Source organism: Rhinolophus ferrumequinum, chromosome X (assembly GCF_004115265.2).
Source record: "Rhinolophus ferrumequinum isolate MPI-CBG mRhiFer1 chromosome X, mRhiFer1_v1.p, whole genome shotgun sequence".
Taxonomy (NCBI): domain Eukaryota; kingdom Metazoa; phylum Chordata; class Mammalia; order Chiroptera; family Rhinolophidae; genus Rhinolophus; species Rhinolophus ferrumequinum.
The window spans coordinates 51344383-51357762 of record NC_046284.1 but is presented as its reverse complement, the minus strand read 5'-3'; the positions used below and the strand labels follow the sequence as shown (position 1 = coordinate 51357762).

The 13380-nt window shown below is 39.6% G+C and overlaps 1 protein-coding gene across 4 annotated transcripts; it reads left to right on the top strand.

Annotated features, from left to right (window-relative positions):
* The first annotated feature begins 203 nt into the window (after positions 1-203).
* On the top strand, positions 204-2130 carry TCEAL4 (transcription elongation factor A like 4). Of its 4 annotated transcripts, none has more exons than XM_033107103.1 (3): positions 204-341; positions 914-987; positions 1348-2130. In XM_033107103.1, the coding sequence occupies exons 1-3, from the start codon at positions 252-254 to the stop codon at positions 2048-2050; spliced, it is 867 nt and encodes a 288-aa protein (XP_032962994.1). In that variant the 5' UTR covers positions 204-251; the 3' UTR covers positions 2051-2130. The 4 variants fall into 4 exon arrangements, with proteins under 4 accessions (XP_032962994.1, XP_032963000.1, XP_032963017.1 ...); XM_033107109.1 differs by having other exon boundaries at positions 275-341; positions 1343-2129; XM_033107126.1 differs by having other exon boundaries at positions 284-415.
* Positions 2131-13380: the final 11250 nt, after the last annotated feature.

Genomic DNA, 13380 nt, shown 5'->3' with positions numbered 1-13380 from the left:
TTCAATGAAATTTAAGAGCAACATTGTCAAAACTCCTACCCCGGGCCGCCCAACCCGTTGAAGAAGAAAAGTCTCTGTGGTTTTTATTAAAATTCTTTCTTTGACAAACTTTTCACGAAGACGTAAAGGACAAACGGGCCCTGAGAGATGGAGCAGAATCCTCTGGAGAGGGGATGCGCGCACGGCAGACGCCAGCTTGCGGGCGGGGCGGGGCTCGGGTGACGCACGCTCACGTGACGGCCGGGGCGCAGATGTGGGCACCAGTCTCGGTGCCCGCCCTCCGCTGCTGTCCGACCCTGAGCCGTCTGCGAGCTCCTAATTGTTGCGCCAGGTTCTTTCAGGTCAGTGCGAGGGTCTCCGTCGCTGCCTGTGGAACTGGAATGGGCGAGGAGGAACGGGCGCGGAAAAGAGAAAGGTTGGGGATGGGTCGGGGGTCAAGGGAAGCCGGCCTGGGTGTAGATACCGATGGCGGTGGGGAAATGGCTAAGGGGAGCGAGCGGCCGATGGGTGGAGGGTGGGGAAAGCGGACACGTCCAAGTACCCCTTTCTCCGCACCTCCTTCTCGCTGCCCTCCGTCCATTTTGGAGCCGGAGCCGGTGAGCCGGGGGGCGCCCCAGCTGTGAGACAGTGGAGATAAACCGCCTCTCCCACTCCTTGCTTAGAGAAAAAAGTTGACCTCGAGGGTGGGGAGGCGAGTTGCCTCCGGGGAAGAAGGACGCGGAGATCCAAAATTAGTGTGGAAAACATCCTGATCAGGCTCCCGTGGCGTGAAAAGAAATGGCGTCTGGGGTGCGGGGGGGGGGGCGGAGAAGGTGGGGGAGGGAAACGTTGGGTGAGGAGGGCCGGGATTCAGGAAAGGGACCTGAGTCCCTGTGCATCCATCGAACGCCCAGCTCCTGTCTCCTGTCTGCAGGTCTGCGTGACTGTTGTTCTCAGCACTCGGCTAGCCTGGAAAAGGAGGAGGAAGCTATCCAGAAAATCCCGCAGGTCAGTGAAGGAGGGGGCACTTGGACAGGAACTCAGAGGGATGGGGAGTGTGGGGTCACGGCCCTGGCAGAATTTGGGGCCCTGCTGCCCACCTCCCAACACATTTACATACACTCCCGCCATGCTGAGCAAACCTAGAGAAAATGGAAGGGCCTGCCAGAGACATGGTTGGCTCAGGTGTGTGGGAGGAATGGTGGGGGAAAGGGTGGCGGAAGGCACACTTGGAGGACTGCGCCAGGTTAGGGGAACCTGACGAGGGGCAAGATGAGAGTATCACAGGCCTGCATTCCACCCTCAAGCTTTCAGTCTCCCTTGTCGCCTCTTTGTCTCCTCTTCCTCCCCACCCCACCCCCAGGACAGGAAAAGGAGGGGACATCTTAACATGGAAAAACTCTGCAATGAAAATGAAGCAGTGCCTGAGAAGCAAGTAAAGATGGAAAACCAAGAACAGCCACAGGATGCGGGAAAGCCAGCAATAGCTGGTACTCTAGAAGACAAGAAGTTAGAAAATGAGGAAAAGATAGAAAACAAGGGAAAGACAGAAGAAGAGGAAATACTTAAAGATAAGGAAGAGCCAGAGGAGGGAAAGCCAAAAGAAGAGGAAAAGCTAGAGAGCGAGGGAAAGCCAGAGAGCCAGAAAAAACCAAAAGAAGGAGGAGAACCAGAGAATGAGGGAAAGCCAAAAGAAGGAAACCCAGTGAGCGAGGGAAAGCCAAAAGAAGAAGGAAAACCAGCCAGCGAACCAAGGGCTGCAGGAAAGCGCCCAGCTGGGGATGATGTACCCAGGAAAGCCAAAAGAAAAACCAACAAAGGGCTGGCTCAGTGCCTCAAGGAGTACAAGGAAGCCATTCATGATATGCATTTGAGCAATGAGGAGATGATAAGAGAATTTGACGAGATGGCTAGGGTAGAGGATGAGGTGAAGAAAACCAGACAGAAATTGGGGGGGTTTATGTGGATGCAAAAAAGTTTACAGGACCCCTTCCACCCGAGGGGCCCAAGGGAACTCAGGGGTGGCTGCAGGGCCCCACAGAGGGGCTTTGAAGACATTCCTTTTGTGTAGTGTTCCGGCAGGCATTTGCCAGGCCCTGGGCTTTAACCTTATGCTAATACTCTGCTTTAGGTTTCACTCTCATTATCCAGCTGCAGCCCTCTGTTTCAGTAGCAGATTTTCATCCATTGCATGGAAAAACGTCTATGGTGCATTGTAAAATTAAAAAAAAAAAAGTTTGCAGAACCATATATATGGCATCAGTCCATTTTTGTAAAACTTCAAAAATATTTACCTAGTGATCTATGTACAGAAAAAACACTGAAAGCTGTGTCTATGAAAAGATTAACTGGTTATCTGTGGGTGGTTTTTCTTTTTTGTTCAGATTACTTTTATAAAAATAATGAAAGAAAAAATGGGAAAACAATACCAAGCAATCAGAAGAACAGATCAGTGAGCTTATGAAGGCCATGGAGACACAAATCCTGTTGTCAGGACGTGAAATGATAAGTAAAACGCATTACTTCTGGGCCTCAAAGTTCTGGAGGAAGCAACTTGGCAGTTGTTACAGATAGGTTGTTGCAAGTGACAATCTTGTCATCTGAATTGGGGATAAAACTTGCCTTCCAGGGCTGTGGAGATCAGATGAGATAGTGTGTGAGCTGTGTTGGGCTGGCTTCTACCTCTCCCCTGTACCAGCAGGACCAGGACCCCTAACTTCCCTGTATTTGACAGAGGGCTTGAGAGAGATCCCACTTGTGTCCAGGAAGAAGTCCAGACAGCTGAGAGGTGGGTGCCACTCTCCTGGGTAATTCCAGGTCTCTTGGACACTGCTTGTTTTCCTGGGTCCTGTACCCTCCTAAGGCCTCCATTGCTACTGGTGGGCTGGAGACCATGATGGACTAAAGCAACAGTGTCTCAACAGAAGGGTGGAGAATTCTCTACCTACAATGGAGGTACCCTATCTTGGGTGGGTAGTACCCAGTTGTCACTTGGGCCTTGATATTTTACAAAGTTCTTATAAAACACTCCAAGTTGTTTGTTGGTGTGTGTGTTTTTGCCATCTCCACTGGATTTAGATACTGGATTGGAGATTGAGCCAGGAGAAAAATCTGATGCTATGCTATTCTCACCTGTTAATTTTTTGTCTGCTGACTTTTTTCTTAGGAGGAGTTGTCTCCCAGGAAATTCCTGTTAAGCCCTGCCTTACTCTTGCAACAGATCTATCTATGTGATTCCCCCTCCACCCCCGCTCTTCATTAGCCTTTTCTTTGCTTATACTGTTTTTTTAAAATTTATTTTAAACAGTTGTAGATTTACAGAATTACTGCATAGATGGTATAGAGTTTCTGTGTACCCCATACCCAATATCCCCTTGTTATTAGGTTAGTGCAAAAGTAATTGCAGTTTAAAAAGGTTAGAAAAACTGCAATTACTTTTGCACCAACCTAGTAACATTTTAGGTTTGCCTGGTGTGTTTGTTACAATGAATGAATATCGATACATTGTTATTACCAAAGTACATACTTCATTCAGATTTCCTTAGCTCGTCCCTAATGTTCTTTTTCTGTTCCAGGATCCCATGGCTTACATTTAGTTGTCATGTCTCCTTAGGTTCTTCTTGGCTGTGACAGTTTCTCAGACTTTCCCTGTTTTTGATGTCCTTGACACCCTTGAGAAGTACTGGTCAGGTATTTTGTTTAATGTCCCACAATTTTGGTTTGCTTAATTTTTTTTCTTGTGGTTACACAGGCGTTAAGTGCTTTTGGGAAGAGGACCACAGAGGTAAAGTGCTATTCTCATCACGTCATACAAAGGGTACATACTATCAATATTACTTGGCACTGTTGATCTTAATTTTAGTTACCTGGCTGAGGTAGTGTTTGTCAGGATTCTTCAGGGTTAAGTTACTCTTAGTTCTCCCTTTCCATACTGTGTTCTTTGGAAGAAAGTTACTGTGCACAGTCCACACTTCAGGAGTGGAGTGTTCCACCTCTTTGAGGGTGGAGTACCTACACAAGTTTATTTGGAATTCTGCACAGGCTATTTGACTTCCCCCTCTTTTATTAATGTATTCAATTTATATCAGCATGTACTCGTCAGTATGTATTTTATACTTCAGATTATAATCTAGTACCACTATATGTCTTCATTGTTCAAGTTGTTGCAACTTTGGCTTTTGGGAGCTCTTTCAAGCTTTTGTATCTATTTGACATACCCCCCCATCGTGTGTGTGTGTGTGTGTGTGTGTGTGTGTGTGTGTGTAACACTTTTCTGGCACTACAGGATGCTCTAGTTTTACCTTGCATATTTCCTACCCAAGTTCTAGAATCAGCCATTTTTCCAAGAAGCCCTGGTACCTTTGGTTGGAGAATGGTATAAAAAACCAGGATCTGGGTGCTAGGTGTACTTGTTACTATTGGGATATCATTGCTTCTAGGCCCTCTCAATTGACAAAGTAAGGAGATATATTGGCATATAATAACATATATATACATATACACACACATACATCTTTATATACATTTATAGAGAGAGAAACATTTGCCTTTAGTCTTACAGACTCCACTCATTTTCAAAGTTACCTCAGCACCTTATTCCCCCATCCCTTTCAGTGAAGTTATTTCATATTTGTAATACATTTACATTCTTCTGTCACACTCTGCATTTGGGAGTGCTGTTATAAATGGTATTTTTAAATTTCAAATTCCAATTGTTCATTGCTGGTATACAGGAAAGCAGTTGACTTTTGTATATTTAACCTTACATCCTGCAACCCTGTGGCCAGGAGTTTGTCAGGCCTCTGGCATTTTCTACAGAATTATGTCATCTGCAAATAGATACAGTTTTATTGCCTCCAAACTCCTGATCTGTGTATCTTTTATTTCCTTTTTGGTCTTACTGAACTAGCTAGGACTTTCAGTAAGATGTTTAATAGGAACAATGAGAAAGGACATCTTGACTTGTTCTTGCTCTTACGGTGAAGTATCCTCTTTCTCACCATTAAGTATGATACGGGTTGTAGGCTTCTTGTAGATTATATATATATTTTTTATCAAATTGAGGAAGTTGCCCTCTAACTCTCTAATTCTAGTTTGACAGCTTTTATCATGAATGGGTGTTGTATTCTGTCAAATGCTTTTTTTTTTTCCTTTTTTTTTTTTTAATTTATTGGAGTGACAATTGTTAATAAAGTTACATAGATATCAGGTGTACAATTCTGTATTACATCATCTATAAATCCCATTGTGTGTTCACCACCCAGTCAGTTCTCCTTCCATCACCATATATTTGATCAAATGCTTTTTATACATCAAATGATAAAATCAAATCATCTGATTTTTCTTTAGTCTGTTAAAGTGGTAGATTATATTGGTTAATTTTGAAATGTTGAATCAGGCTTGCAAACCTAGAATGAGTTCCACTGTTAAGTGCACAATTTTTTATATATTGTTTGATTCGATTTGCTAATATTTTGTTGAGGAGTTTGTGTCTGTTCATGAGAGATTGGTCTATAGTTTTACTTTCTTGTGATGTCTTTTACTTGGTTTTGGAATTAGGGTAATATTGGCTGCACAGAATCTATTTAGAGATTCTGGAGATTTGGTATTTTTTCCTTAAATAGTTGGGAGAATTCACTGGTGATTTCTAAATGTTCACTGGTGATCATTAAATGTTTGGTACAATTTGGTCCTGGTGATGTTTATCTTTGGAAGGTTATTAATTATTGATTCAATTTCTTTTATAGATCCAGAACTACTCAGGTTATCTTTTTCTCTTTGTGTGAGTTTTAGTACTTTGTATCTTTCAAGGAATTGGTCCATTTCATGTTGTCATCAAATATGTAGGCATGGAGTGGTTCATGGTATTCCTTCATTATCTTCTTTTTTTTTTTTAATGAAAGTTTATTGGGGTGACAATCGTTGGTAAAGTTACGTAGATTTAGGTGTACAGTTCTGTATTACATCATCTATAAATCCCATTGTGTGTTCACTACCCAGAGTCAGAGTCAGTTCTCCTTCCATCACCATATATTTGATCCCCCTTAGCCTCATCTCCCACCCTCCTCCCCCCTTACCCTCTGGTAAACGCTAAACTATTGTCTCTGTCTATGAGTTTTTGTTACTCATTCCTTTGTCTTGTTCTTTTGTTGTTTTTGGTTTATATACCGAATATCAATGAAATCATACGGTTCTCTGCTTTTTCTGTCTGATTTACTTCGCTTAGCATTGTAATCTCAGAATCCATCCATGTTGTCACAAATTGTAACATTTTATCTTTTATCGCCGAATAGTATTCCATTGTGTATATATACCACAACTTCTTTATCCATTCATCTATCAAAGGACATTTTGGTTGTTTCCATGTCTCGGCCCCCGTAAATAAAACTGCAATGAACACTGGAGCACACGTGTCTTTATGTATAAATGTTTTCAGATTTTTTTGGTAGATACCCAGGAGAGAGATTGCTGGGTCATACGGTAATTCTATTCGTAATTTTTTGAGGAACCTCCACACTGCCTTCCATAATGGCTGCACCACTCTGCATTCCCACCAACTGTGTACGAGGGTTCCTTTTTCTCCAAAGCTTCTCCAACACTTGTTACTATTTGTCTTGTTGATGCTAGCCATACTGACTGGGGTGAGGTAATATCTCATTGTGGTTTTTATTTGCATTTCTCTGATGATTAGTGATGTTGAGCATTTTTTTCACATGTCTATTTGCCATTTGTATGTCCTCTTTGGAGAAATGTCTCTTCAGGTTCTCTCCCCATTTTTCAATTGGGTTGTTTGTTTTTTGTTGTTGAGTTGTATGAGTTCCTTGTATATTTTCGATATTAGCCCCTTATCGGACGCACTGTTTGCAAAAATGTTCTCCCATTCAGTTGGTTGCCTCTTTATTTTGTCGATGGTTTCTTTTGCTGTGCAGAAGCTTTTAAGTTTCATATACTCCCATTCGTTTATTTCAGCTTTTACTTCCATTGCCTTTGGAGTCAAATTCATAAAATGCTCTTTGAACCCAAGGTCCATAAGTTTAGTGTCTATGTTTTCTTCTATGCAGTTTATTGTGTCAGGTCTTATGCTTAAGTTTGATCCATTTTGAATTAATTTTGGTACATGGTGACAGATAGCAGTCCAGTTTCATTCTTTTGCACGTGGCTATCCAATTCTCCCAACACCATTTATTGAAGAGGCTGTCTTTCCTCCATTGTATGTTTTTTGCTTCTTTGTCAAAAATTATCTGTCCATATTTATGTGGTTTTATTTCTGGGTTCTCAATTCTATTCCATTGGTCTGTGTGTCTGTTTTTCTGCCAATACCATGCTGTTTTGATTATTGTAGCCCTGTAGTACAAGCTAAAGTCAGGGAGTGTGATACCTCCAGTATTTTTTTTTTTTTTCTGAAGATTGCTTTGGCTATTTGGGGTCTTTTGCGGTTCCAAACAAATCTGATGATTTTTTGTTCTATTTCTTTAAAAAATGCCATTGGGATTTTGATGGGGATTGCATTAAATCTGTATATTGCTTTGGGTAATATAGCCATTTTAACAATGTTCATTCTTCTAGTCCATGAGTACGGAATGTCTTTCCATTTCTTTGTGTCTTCTTCAATTTCTTTTAAAAATGTCTTTTCGTTTTCAGCATATAGGTCCTTCACATCCTTGGTTAAGTTTATTCCTAGGTATTTTATTCTTTTTGCTGCAATTGCAAAACGAATTGTTTTTCGTATTTCTTTTCCTAAGATTTCATTGTTAGTATATAGGAATGCAATGGACTTTTGTACGTTGATTTTGTAGCCAGCAACTTTACTGTATTCGTTGATTGTTTCTAATAGCTTTTTGGTGGAGTCTTTAGGGTTTTCTACATGTAGCATCATGTCATCTGCAAAGAGTGACAATTTAACTTCTTCATTCCCAATGTGGATGCCTTTTATTTCTTTCTCTTGCTTGATTGCTCTGGCAAGGACTTCCAGCACTATATTGAAAAGCAGAGGTGATAGGGGACAGCCTTGTCGTGTTCCTGAACGTAGAGCAAAGGGCTTCAGTTTTTCACCATTAATTATGAGATTAGCTGAGGGCTTGTCATATATGGCCTTTATTATGTTAAGGTATTTTCCTTCTATACGTATTTTATTAAGTGTTTTAATCATAAATGGATGTTGTATCTTGTCAAATGCTTTTTCTGCATCAATTGATATAATCATATGATTTTTGTCCTTTATTTTCTTTATGTGATGTATCACATTGATGGATTTGCGGATGTTGAACCATCCTTGCGCCCCGGGGATGAACCCGTTGGTCGTGATGAATGATCTTTTTAATGCATTGTTGTATTCGATTTGCTAGGATTTTCTTTAGGATTTTTGCATCTGTATTCATCAGAGATACTGGTCTGTAGTTTTCTTTTTTTGTGTTGTCCTTACCAGGTTTGGTTATCAGGGTAATGTTGGCCTCATAAAATGAGTTGGGGAGTACTGTCTCTTCTTCAATTTTTTGGAAGAGTTTGAGCAGGACTGGTATTAGATCCTCTTTGAAGGTTTGGTAGAATTCACTAGAGAAGCCATCTGGTCCTGGACTTTTGCTTTTGGGAAGGTTTTGGATGACTGATTCAATTTCATTACTGGTGATCAGTCTGTTTAGATTTTCCAGTTCTTCATGGTTCAGCCTAGGAAGGCTATGTGTTTCTAAGAACTTGTCCATTTCTTCTAGGTTATTGAATTTGGTGGCATATAATCCTTCATAGTATTCTTGGATGATCCTTTGTATTTCTGTGGCGTCCATGATAACTTCCCCTTTTTCATTTCTGATTTTGTTAGTATCTTCTGTCTTTTTATCTTAGTGAGTCTAGCCAAGGGTTTGCCAATTTTGTTAATCTTTTCAAAGAACCAGCTCTGTCACATTAATTTTTTTCTATTGTCTTTTTGTTCTCAATTTCATTTAGTTCTGTTGTGATTTTTGTTATTTCCTTTCTTCTGCTGACCTTGGGTTCATTTGTTCTTTTTCTAGTTCTTTAAGGTGTAACAGAAGGTTATTTATTTTGGATTTTTCTTGTTTCTTGAGATAGGCCTGTAATTATATAAATTTCTCTCTTAAAACTGCTTTTGCTGCATCGCAAAAATTTTGGTAGGATGTATTTTCATTGTCATTTGTTTCTATGTATCTTTTGATCTTTCCTCTAATTTCTTCTTTGACCCGGTCGTTCTTTAAAAGTATGTTGTTTAATCTCCATGTATTTGTGTTTTTTCCTGCTTTCTTTTTGCAGTTGATATCCAATTTCAAAGCCTTGTGATCAGAGAATATGCTTGGTATGATTTCAATCTTCTTAAATTTGCTGAGGCTGATATTATGTCCCAATATATGGTCTGTCCTTGAGAATGTTCCATGTACACTAGAAAAAAATGTATAGTCTGGTGTTTTAGGATGAAGTGCTCTATATATGTCAGTTATGTCCATTTCCTCTAATGTGTCATTTAGGGCTGCTATTTCGTTATTTATTTTCTGTTTGTATGATCTATCCATAGCTGTCAATGATGTATTTAAGTCCGCTAGTATAATTGTGTTTTGGTCAATTTTTCCCTTTAGTTCTGTTAGTAGTTGCTTGGTATATTTCGGTGCTCCCTGATTGGGGGCATAAATATTGATGACTGTTATGTCTTCTTGTTGTATAGTCCCCTTTACCATTATGAAATGTCCATCGTTGTCTCTTGTTACCTTTTTCACCCTGAATCTATTTCATCTGATATCATTATGGCTACACCTGATTTTCTCCTCTGTTAACAGTTTGCCTGGGTCACAAGACGCAGTGTCCGTGTGGGTATGCGGAGAGCTTTTGAAGTTCCAAAGCTCTTCCTTCACCAGATTCAGAGCCAGTATGTTTCAGCAGTTCTGTACTCCTGCAGGGATCCGCCCAGATAGGTGGGGCCAGGGGCGGGGTGAGTTGTGAGAGGTGGCCCAGAGCAGTGGCAGCGACCACCACCACAGCCGGTCCTGCTTCCACAGCTCCCTCCCCTCTGCAGGAACCTGTTGGGCTGCCAGTCTGTGTCTGCGGTCCACAGTTCTCAGAACAGCAAATATTCTGTTCTTTTGATCTGATACTGCTACTGTTCCGCTTCTAGCACCGGGCAGGTGGGGGTGGGGCGAGCTCTGGGAGCGTAGGGAGGGGGCGGCTGGTTCAGTGCCTAAGGCTGCCATTCTCTGCTTGGCAGTGAGGGCTTAAACCACCGCTTTCAGCCTTCTTCCCTCAGTCTTTGCTCCGAGGTCTCTGCGGTGAGCATTGGGTTCAGCCTTGTTATATGCTGCCCACTCAGCCCTGTGGTCCATAAGCGGAGTCCTAGCAGTCCGAGTTCTTCCCTCTCCCGCAGCTGCGGTCGTTCCGGGAAGCAGCGGGCTCGGAGCACTGAGCTAGGTGTGTGTCCTGCGCCCCCACCACGCGGCTCCGTCTCCACACTTCTCCCTTCCCTCCTCCCCTGCCCGCATGACTCGCCCACCTTTCGGTGAATTCTGTAGTGGGCCTCTTCGTCTTGCCTGTCTGCTGTGCAGGGAGTCCTTTGTGGAGTTATAGTTGTTAGATGTGTTGTAAATTCCAGGGGAGATTTACAGAGGCTCACGTCACACCACCATTTTGATGACGTCTCTGCATTATCTTCTTAATGTCCATGGGATCAGGACTGATAACCTCACTTTCATTTCTGATATTTTTTTGAAAAACAACCAATTTGTTTCAGAGAATGTACTGATAATACTAGAATGTGAACATTTTTTGCAAAGGATGTTACAGTGTTTTAATTACCCTTTCCAAGGACAATAGCATGACTATCTAAATTACATACCTCCTTCAGTAAAATAGAAAAAAAGGAGAAGCTAGTAGCAGTATTTGATGAAGTCATGAAATACGAGCTCATATTTGCTAATATGTACCAGTAGAGATACCCTGGTTGAAAGAAAATTGAAATAATTATGTACAGGTTGTTAGATAACCATTTCTGATATTGTTAATGTGGGTCTTCTTTCTTTTTTTTGGTTACTCGGGCAAGAGATTTATCAATTTTATTTCTCTTTTCAAAGAACCAGTTTTTGGTTCTGTTGGTTTTCTCTTTCATTGGTTTCTCCTCTGTTTCTTTTCTTCTGCTTGCTCTAGGTTAAAATTATTATTCTTTTAGTTTCCTAACGGGAAAACTTAGGTTATTGATGTTAGATCTTTCTTTTCTCATATATATATTGAAGCTAGAAATTTCCCTTTCAGCACTACTTTTGCTACATCCATAAAATTTAGATATGTTGTGTTTTCATTTAGTTATAAGTATTTTTATATTACACACATAAGTGTGTTAGTTTGCAAATATTTGGGGTTTTGCATCTATTTTATTGATTTCTAGTTTAATTCCATTGAGGGCATACTTTTTTATGATTTCTATTCTTTTAAATTTGTTAAGGTGCATTTTATGGCCCAGAATATGCACTCTTGGTGAATATTCTGTGTGAGCTAAAAAAAAAATGTGTTCTAATGTTGAGTGGAATGTTCTATACATGTCAATAAGATAAGTTGATTGATAGTGCTATTCAGATTTATTATATCCTTATTGATACTCTGGCTTGCCTTAGCTACCTATTAGTGGGTGGTGTTGAAGTTGGCAACTCTAATAATGGATTTGTCTGTTTCTCCTTTCAGTTCTGTCATTTTTTGCTTCATGTGTCATGATTAGGATCATTATGTGTGTTTTTCAAAATTGATCCTTTTATCACTATATAGTGCCTCTTTATCTCTGATAATTTTTCTTGTTCTGATCTGCTTTGCCTGAAATATATCTACCTCATCTTTCTTTTTTTGTCCAGCTTTCTTTTGATTAGTGTAATAATGGTATATCTTTTCTCCATTGCTTTACTTCTAACTTCTCAGAGTCTTTAAAGTGGGCTCCTTGTACACAATTACAGTTATTTTTTAAATCCACTCTGCCAATGTTTTAAATTAATTTTTATTAAATTTATTGGGGTGACATTGTTACTAAAATTATATAGGTTTCAAGTGTACATTTCTGTAATACATCATCTATATTTTGCATTGTGTGCTCTCCACCCAGAGTCAGTTCTCTTTCCATCACCATATATTTGACTCCCTTTACTCTCTTCTACCACACCCCCCGTTTACCCTCTGGTAACCACTAAACTGTTGTCTGTGTCTATGAGTTCTTGTTTCTTTGTTTGTCTTGTTCGTTTATTGCTTTAAGTTTTATGTCCCACATAGAGTGAAGTCATACAGTTCTCAACTTTTTCTGTCTGAACGTATTTCGCTTAGCACGATAATCTCAGGATCCATCCATGCTGTCACAAATGGCAGTATTTCATCATATGGCCGAGTAATATTCTGACAATTTTTGTCTTTAATTGGGGTGTTGAGACCATTCACATTTAAAATGATTCTTGATATATTTGTATTAAATTTCTTTTTAAACTTTTTTTAGTGATTTCCCTCAAGTTTACAATATACAGTTTTAACTAAGCTTATTTTCAAGTAACACTCTCCTGTTTCACGTGTTTATAGTACCTTATTTCAGAATATTTATAGGTGCCTTATTTCAGAGTATTCGTCATTTATTTCACTTTATGTTGTAATCACGCAACACATTGTTACTATAATTAACGTTAGACAGTTATCTTTTACATCAATTAAGAGTAAGAAAAAGAAAAGATTTTTATTTTACATTAATTTATTCCATTCCCGTGCTCTTCCTTTATACAGATCTAAGTTGCTTACCTATATCATTTTTCTTCTGCCTAGAGAAAAATCTTTTAATATTTCTTGAAGGGAAGGTTTGCTGATGCTGAATTCCATCAGTTTTTGTTTGTCTGAAAAGGCCTTTATGTTATTTCTCTTTCACTTTTGAAGGATATAGAATTTGAGGGATTTTTTTTTTTTCCCCAACACTTTAAATATTTTCACAATTACAGAGGTAGGAGTGTTAACACTGAAATGGAGGATTTTATTTCTCCTTGTAGTTCTGTCCCATTTTGTTTTATTTATTTTGAGGTCAAGTTAGTAAGTGCATACAAATTTTAAAATAGAATAAAAGGATACTCCTTATGTCTTATAATGCATTCTGCTTTAAAGTCTACTTTGTTATTAATTTAACTATAATGGCTTTCTTTTGTTAGTGGTTTCATGTTATAATTTTTTCTAAACTTTTATGTTTAGTCTTTACCTTTATATTTCAGACATGTCTCTTGTGAACAGCATGTAGTTGGGTGTTTTCCAGTCTGAGAATATTTGTCTTTTAATTGCTTCATGTAAACCATTTACATTTAATGTACTTACTGATACAAGTATGTATAAATTAATCATTGTACCAAGTTCCTTTCTATATCCTATCTGAGCTGTTAGTTTTCTCTTCTTTAGGATTTATTATTT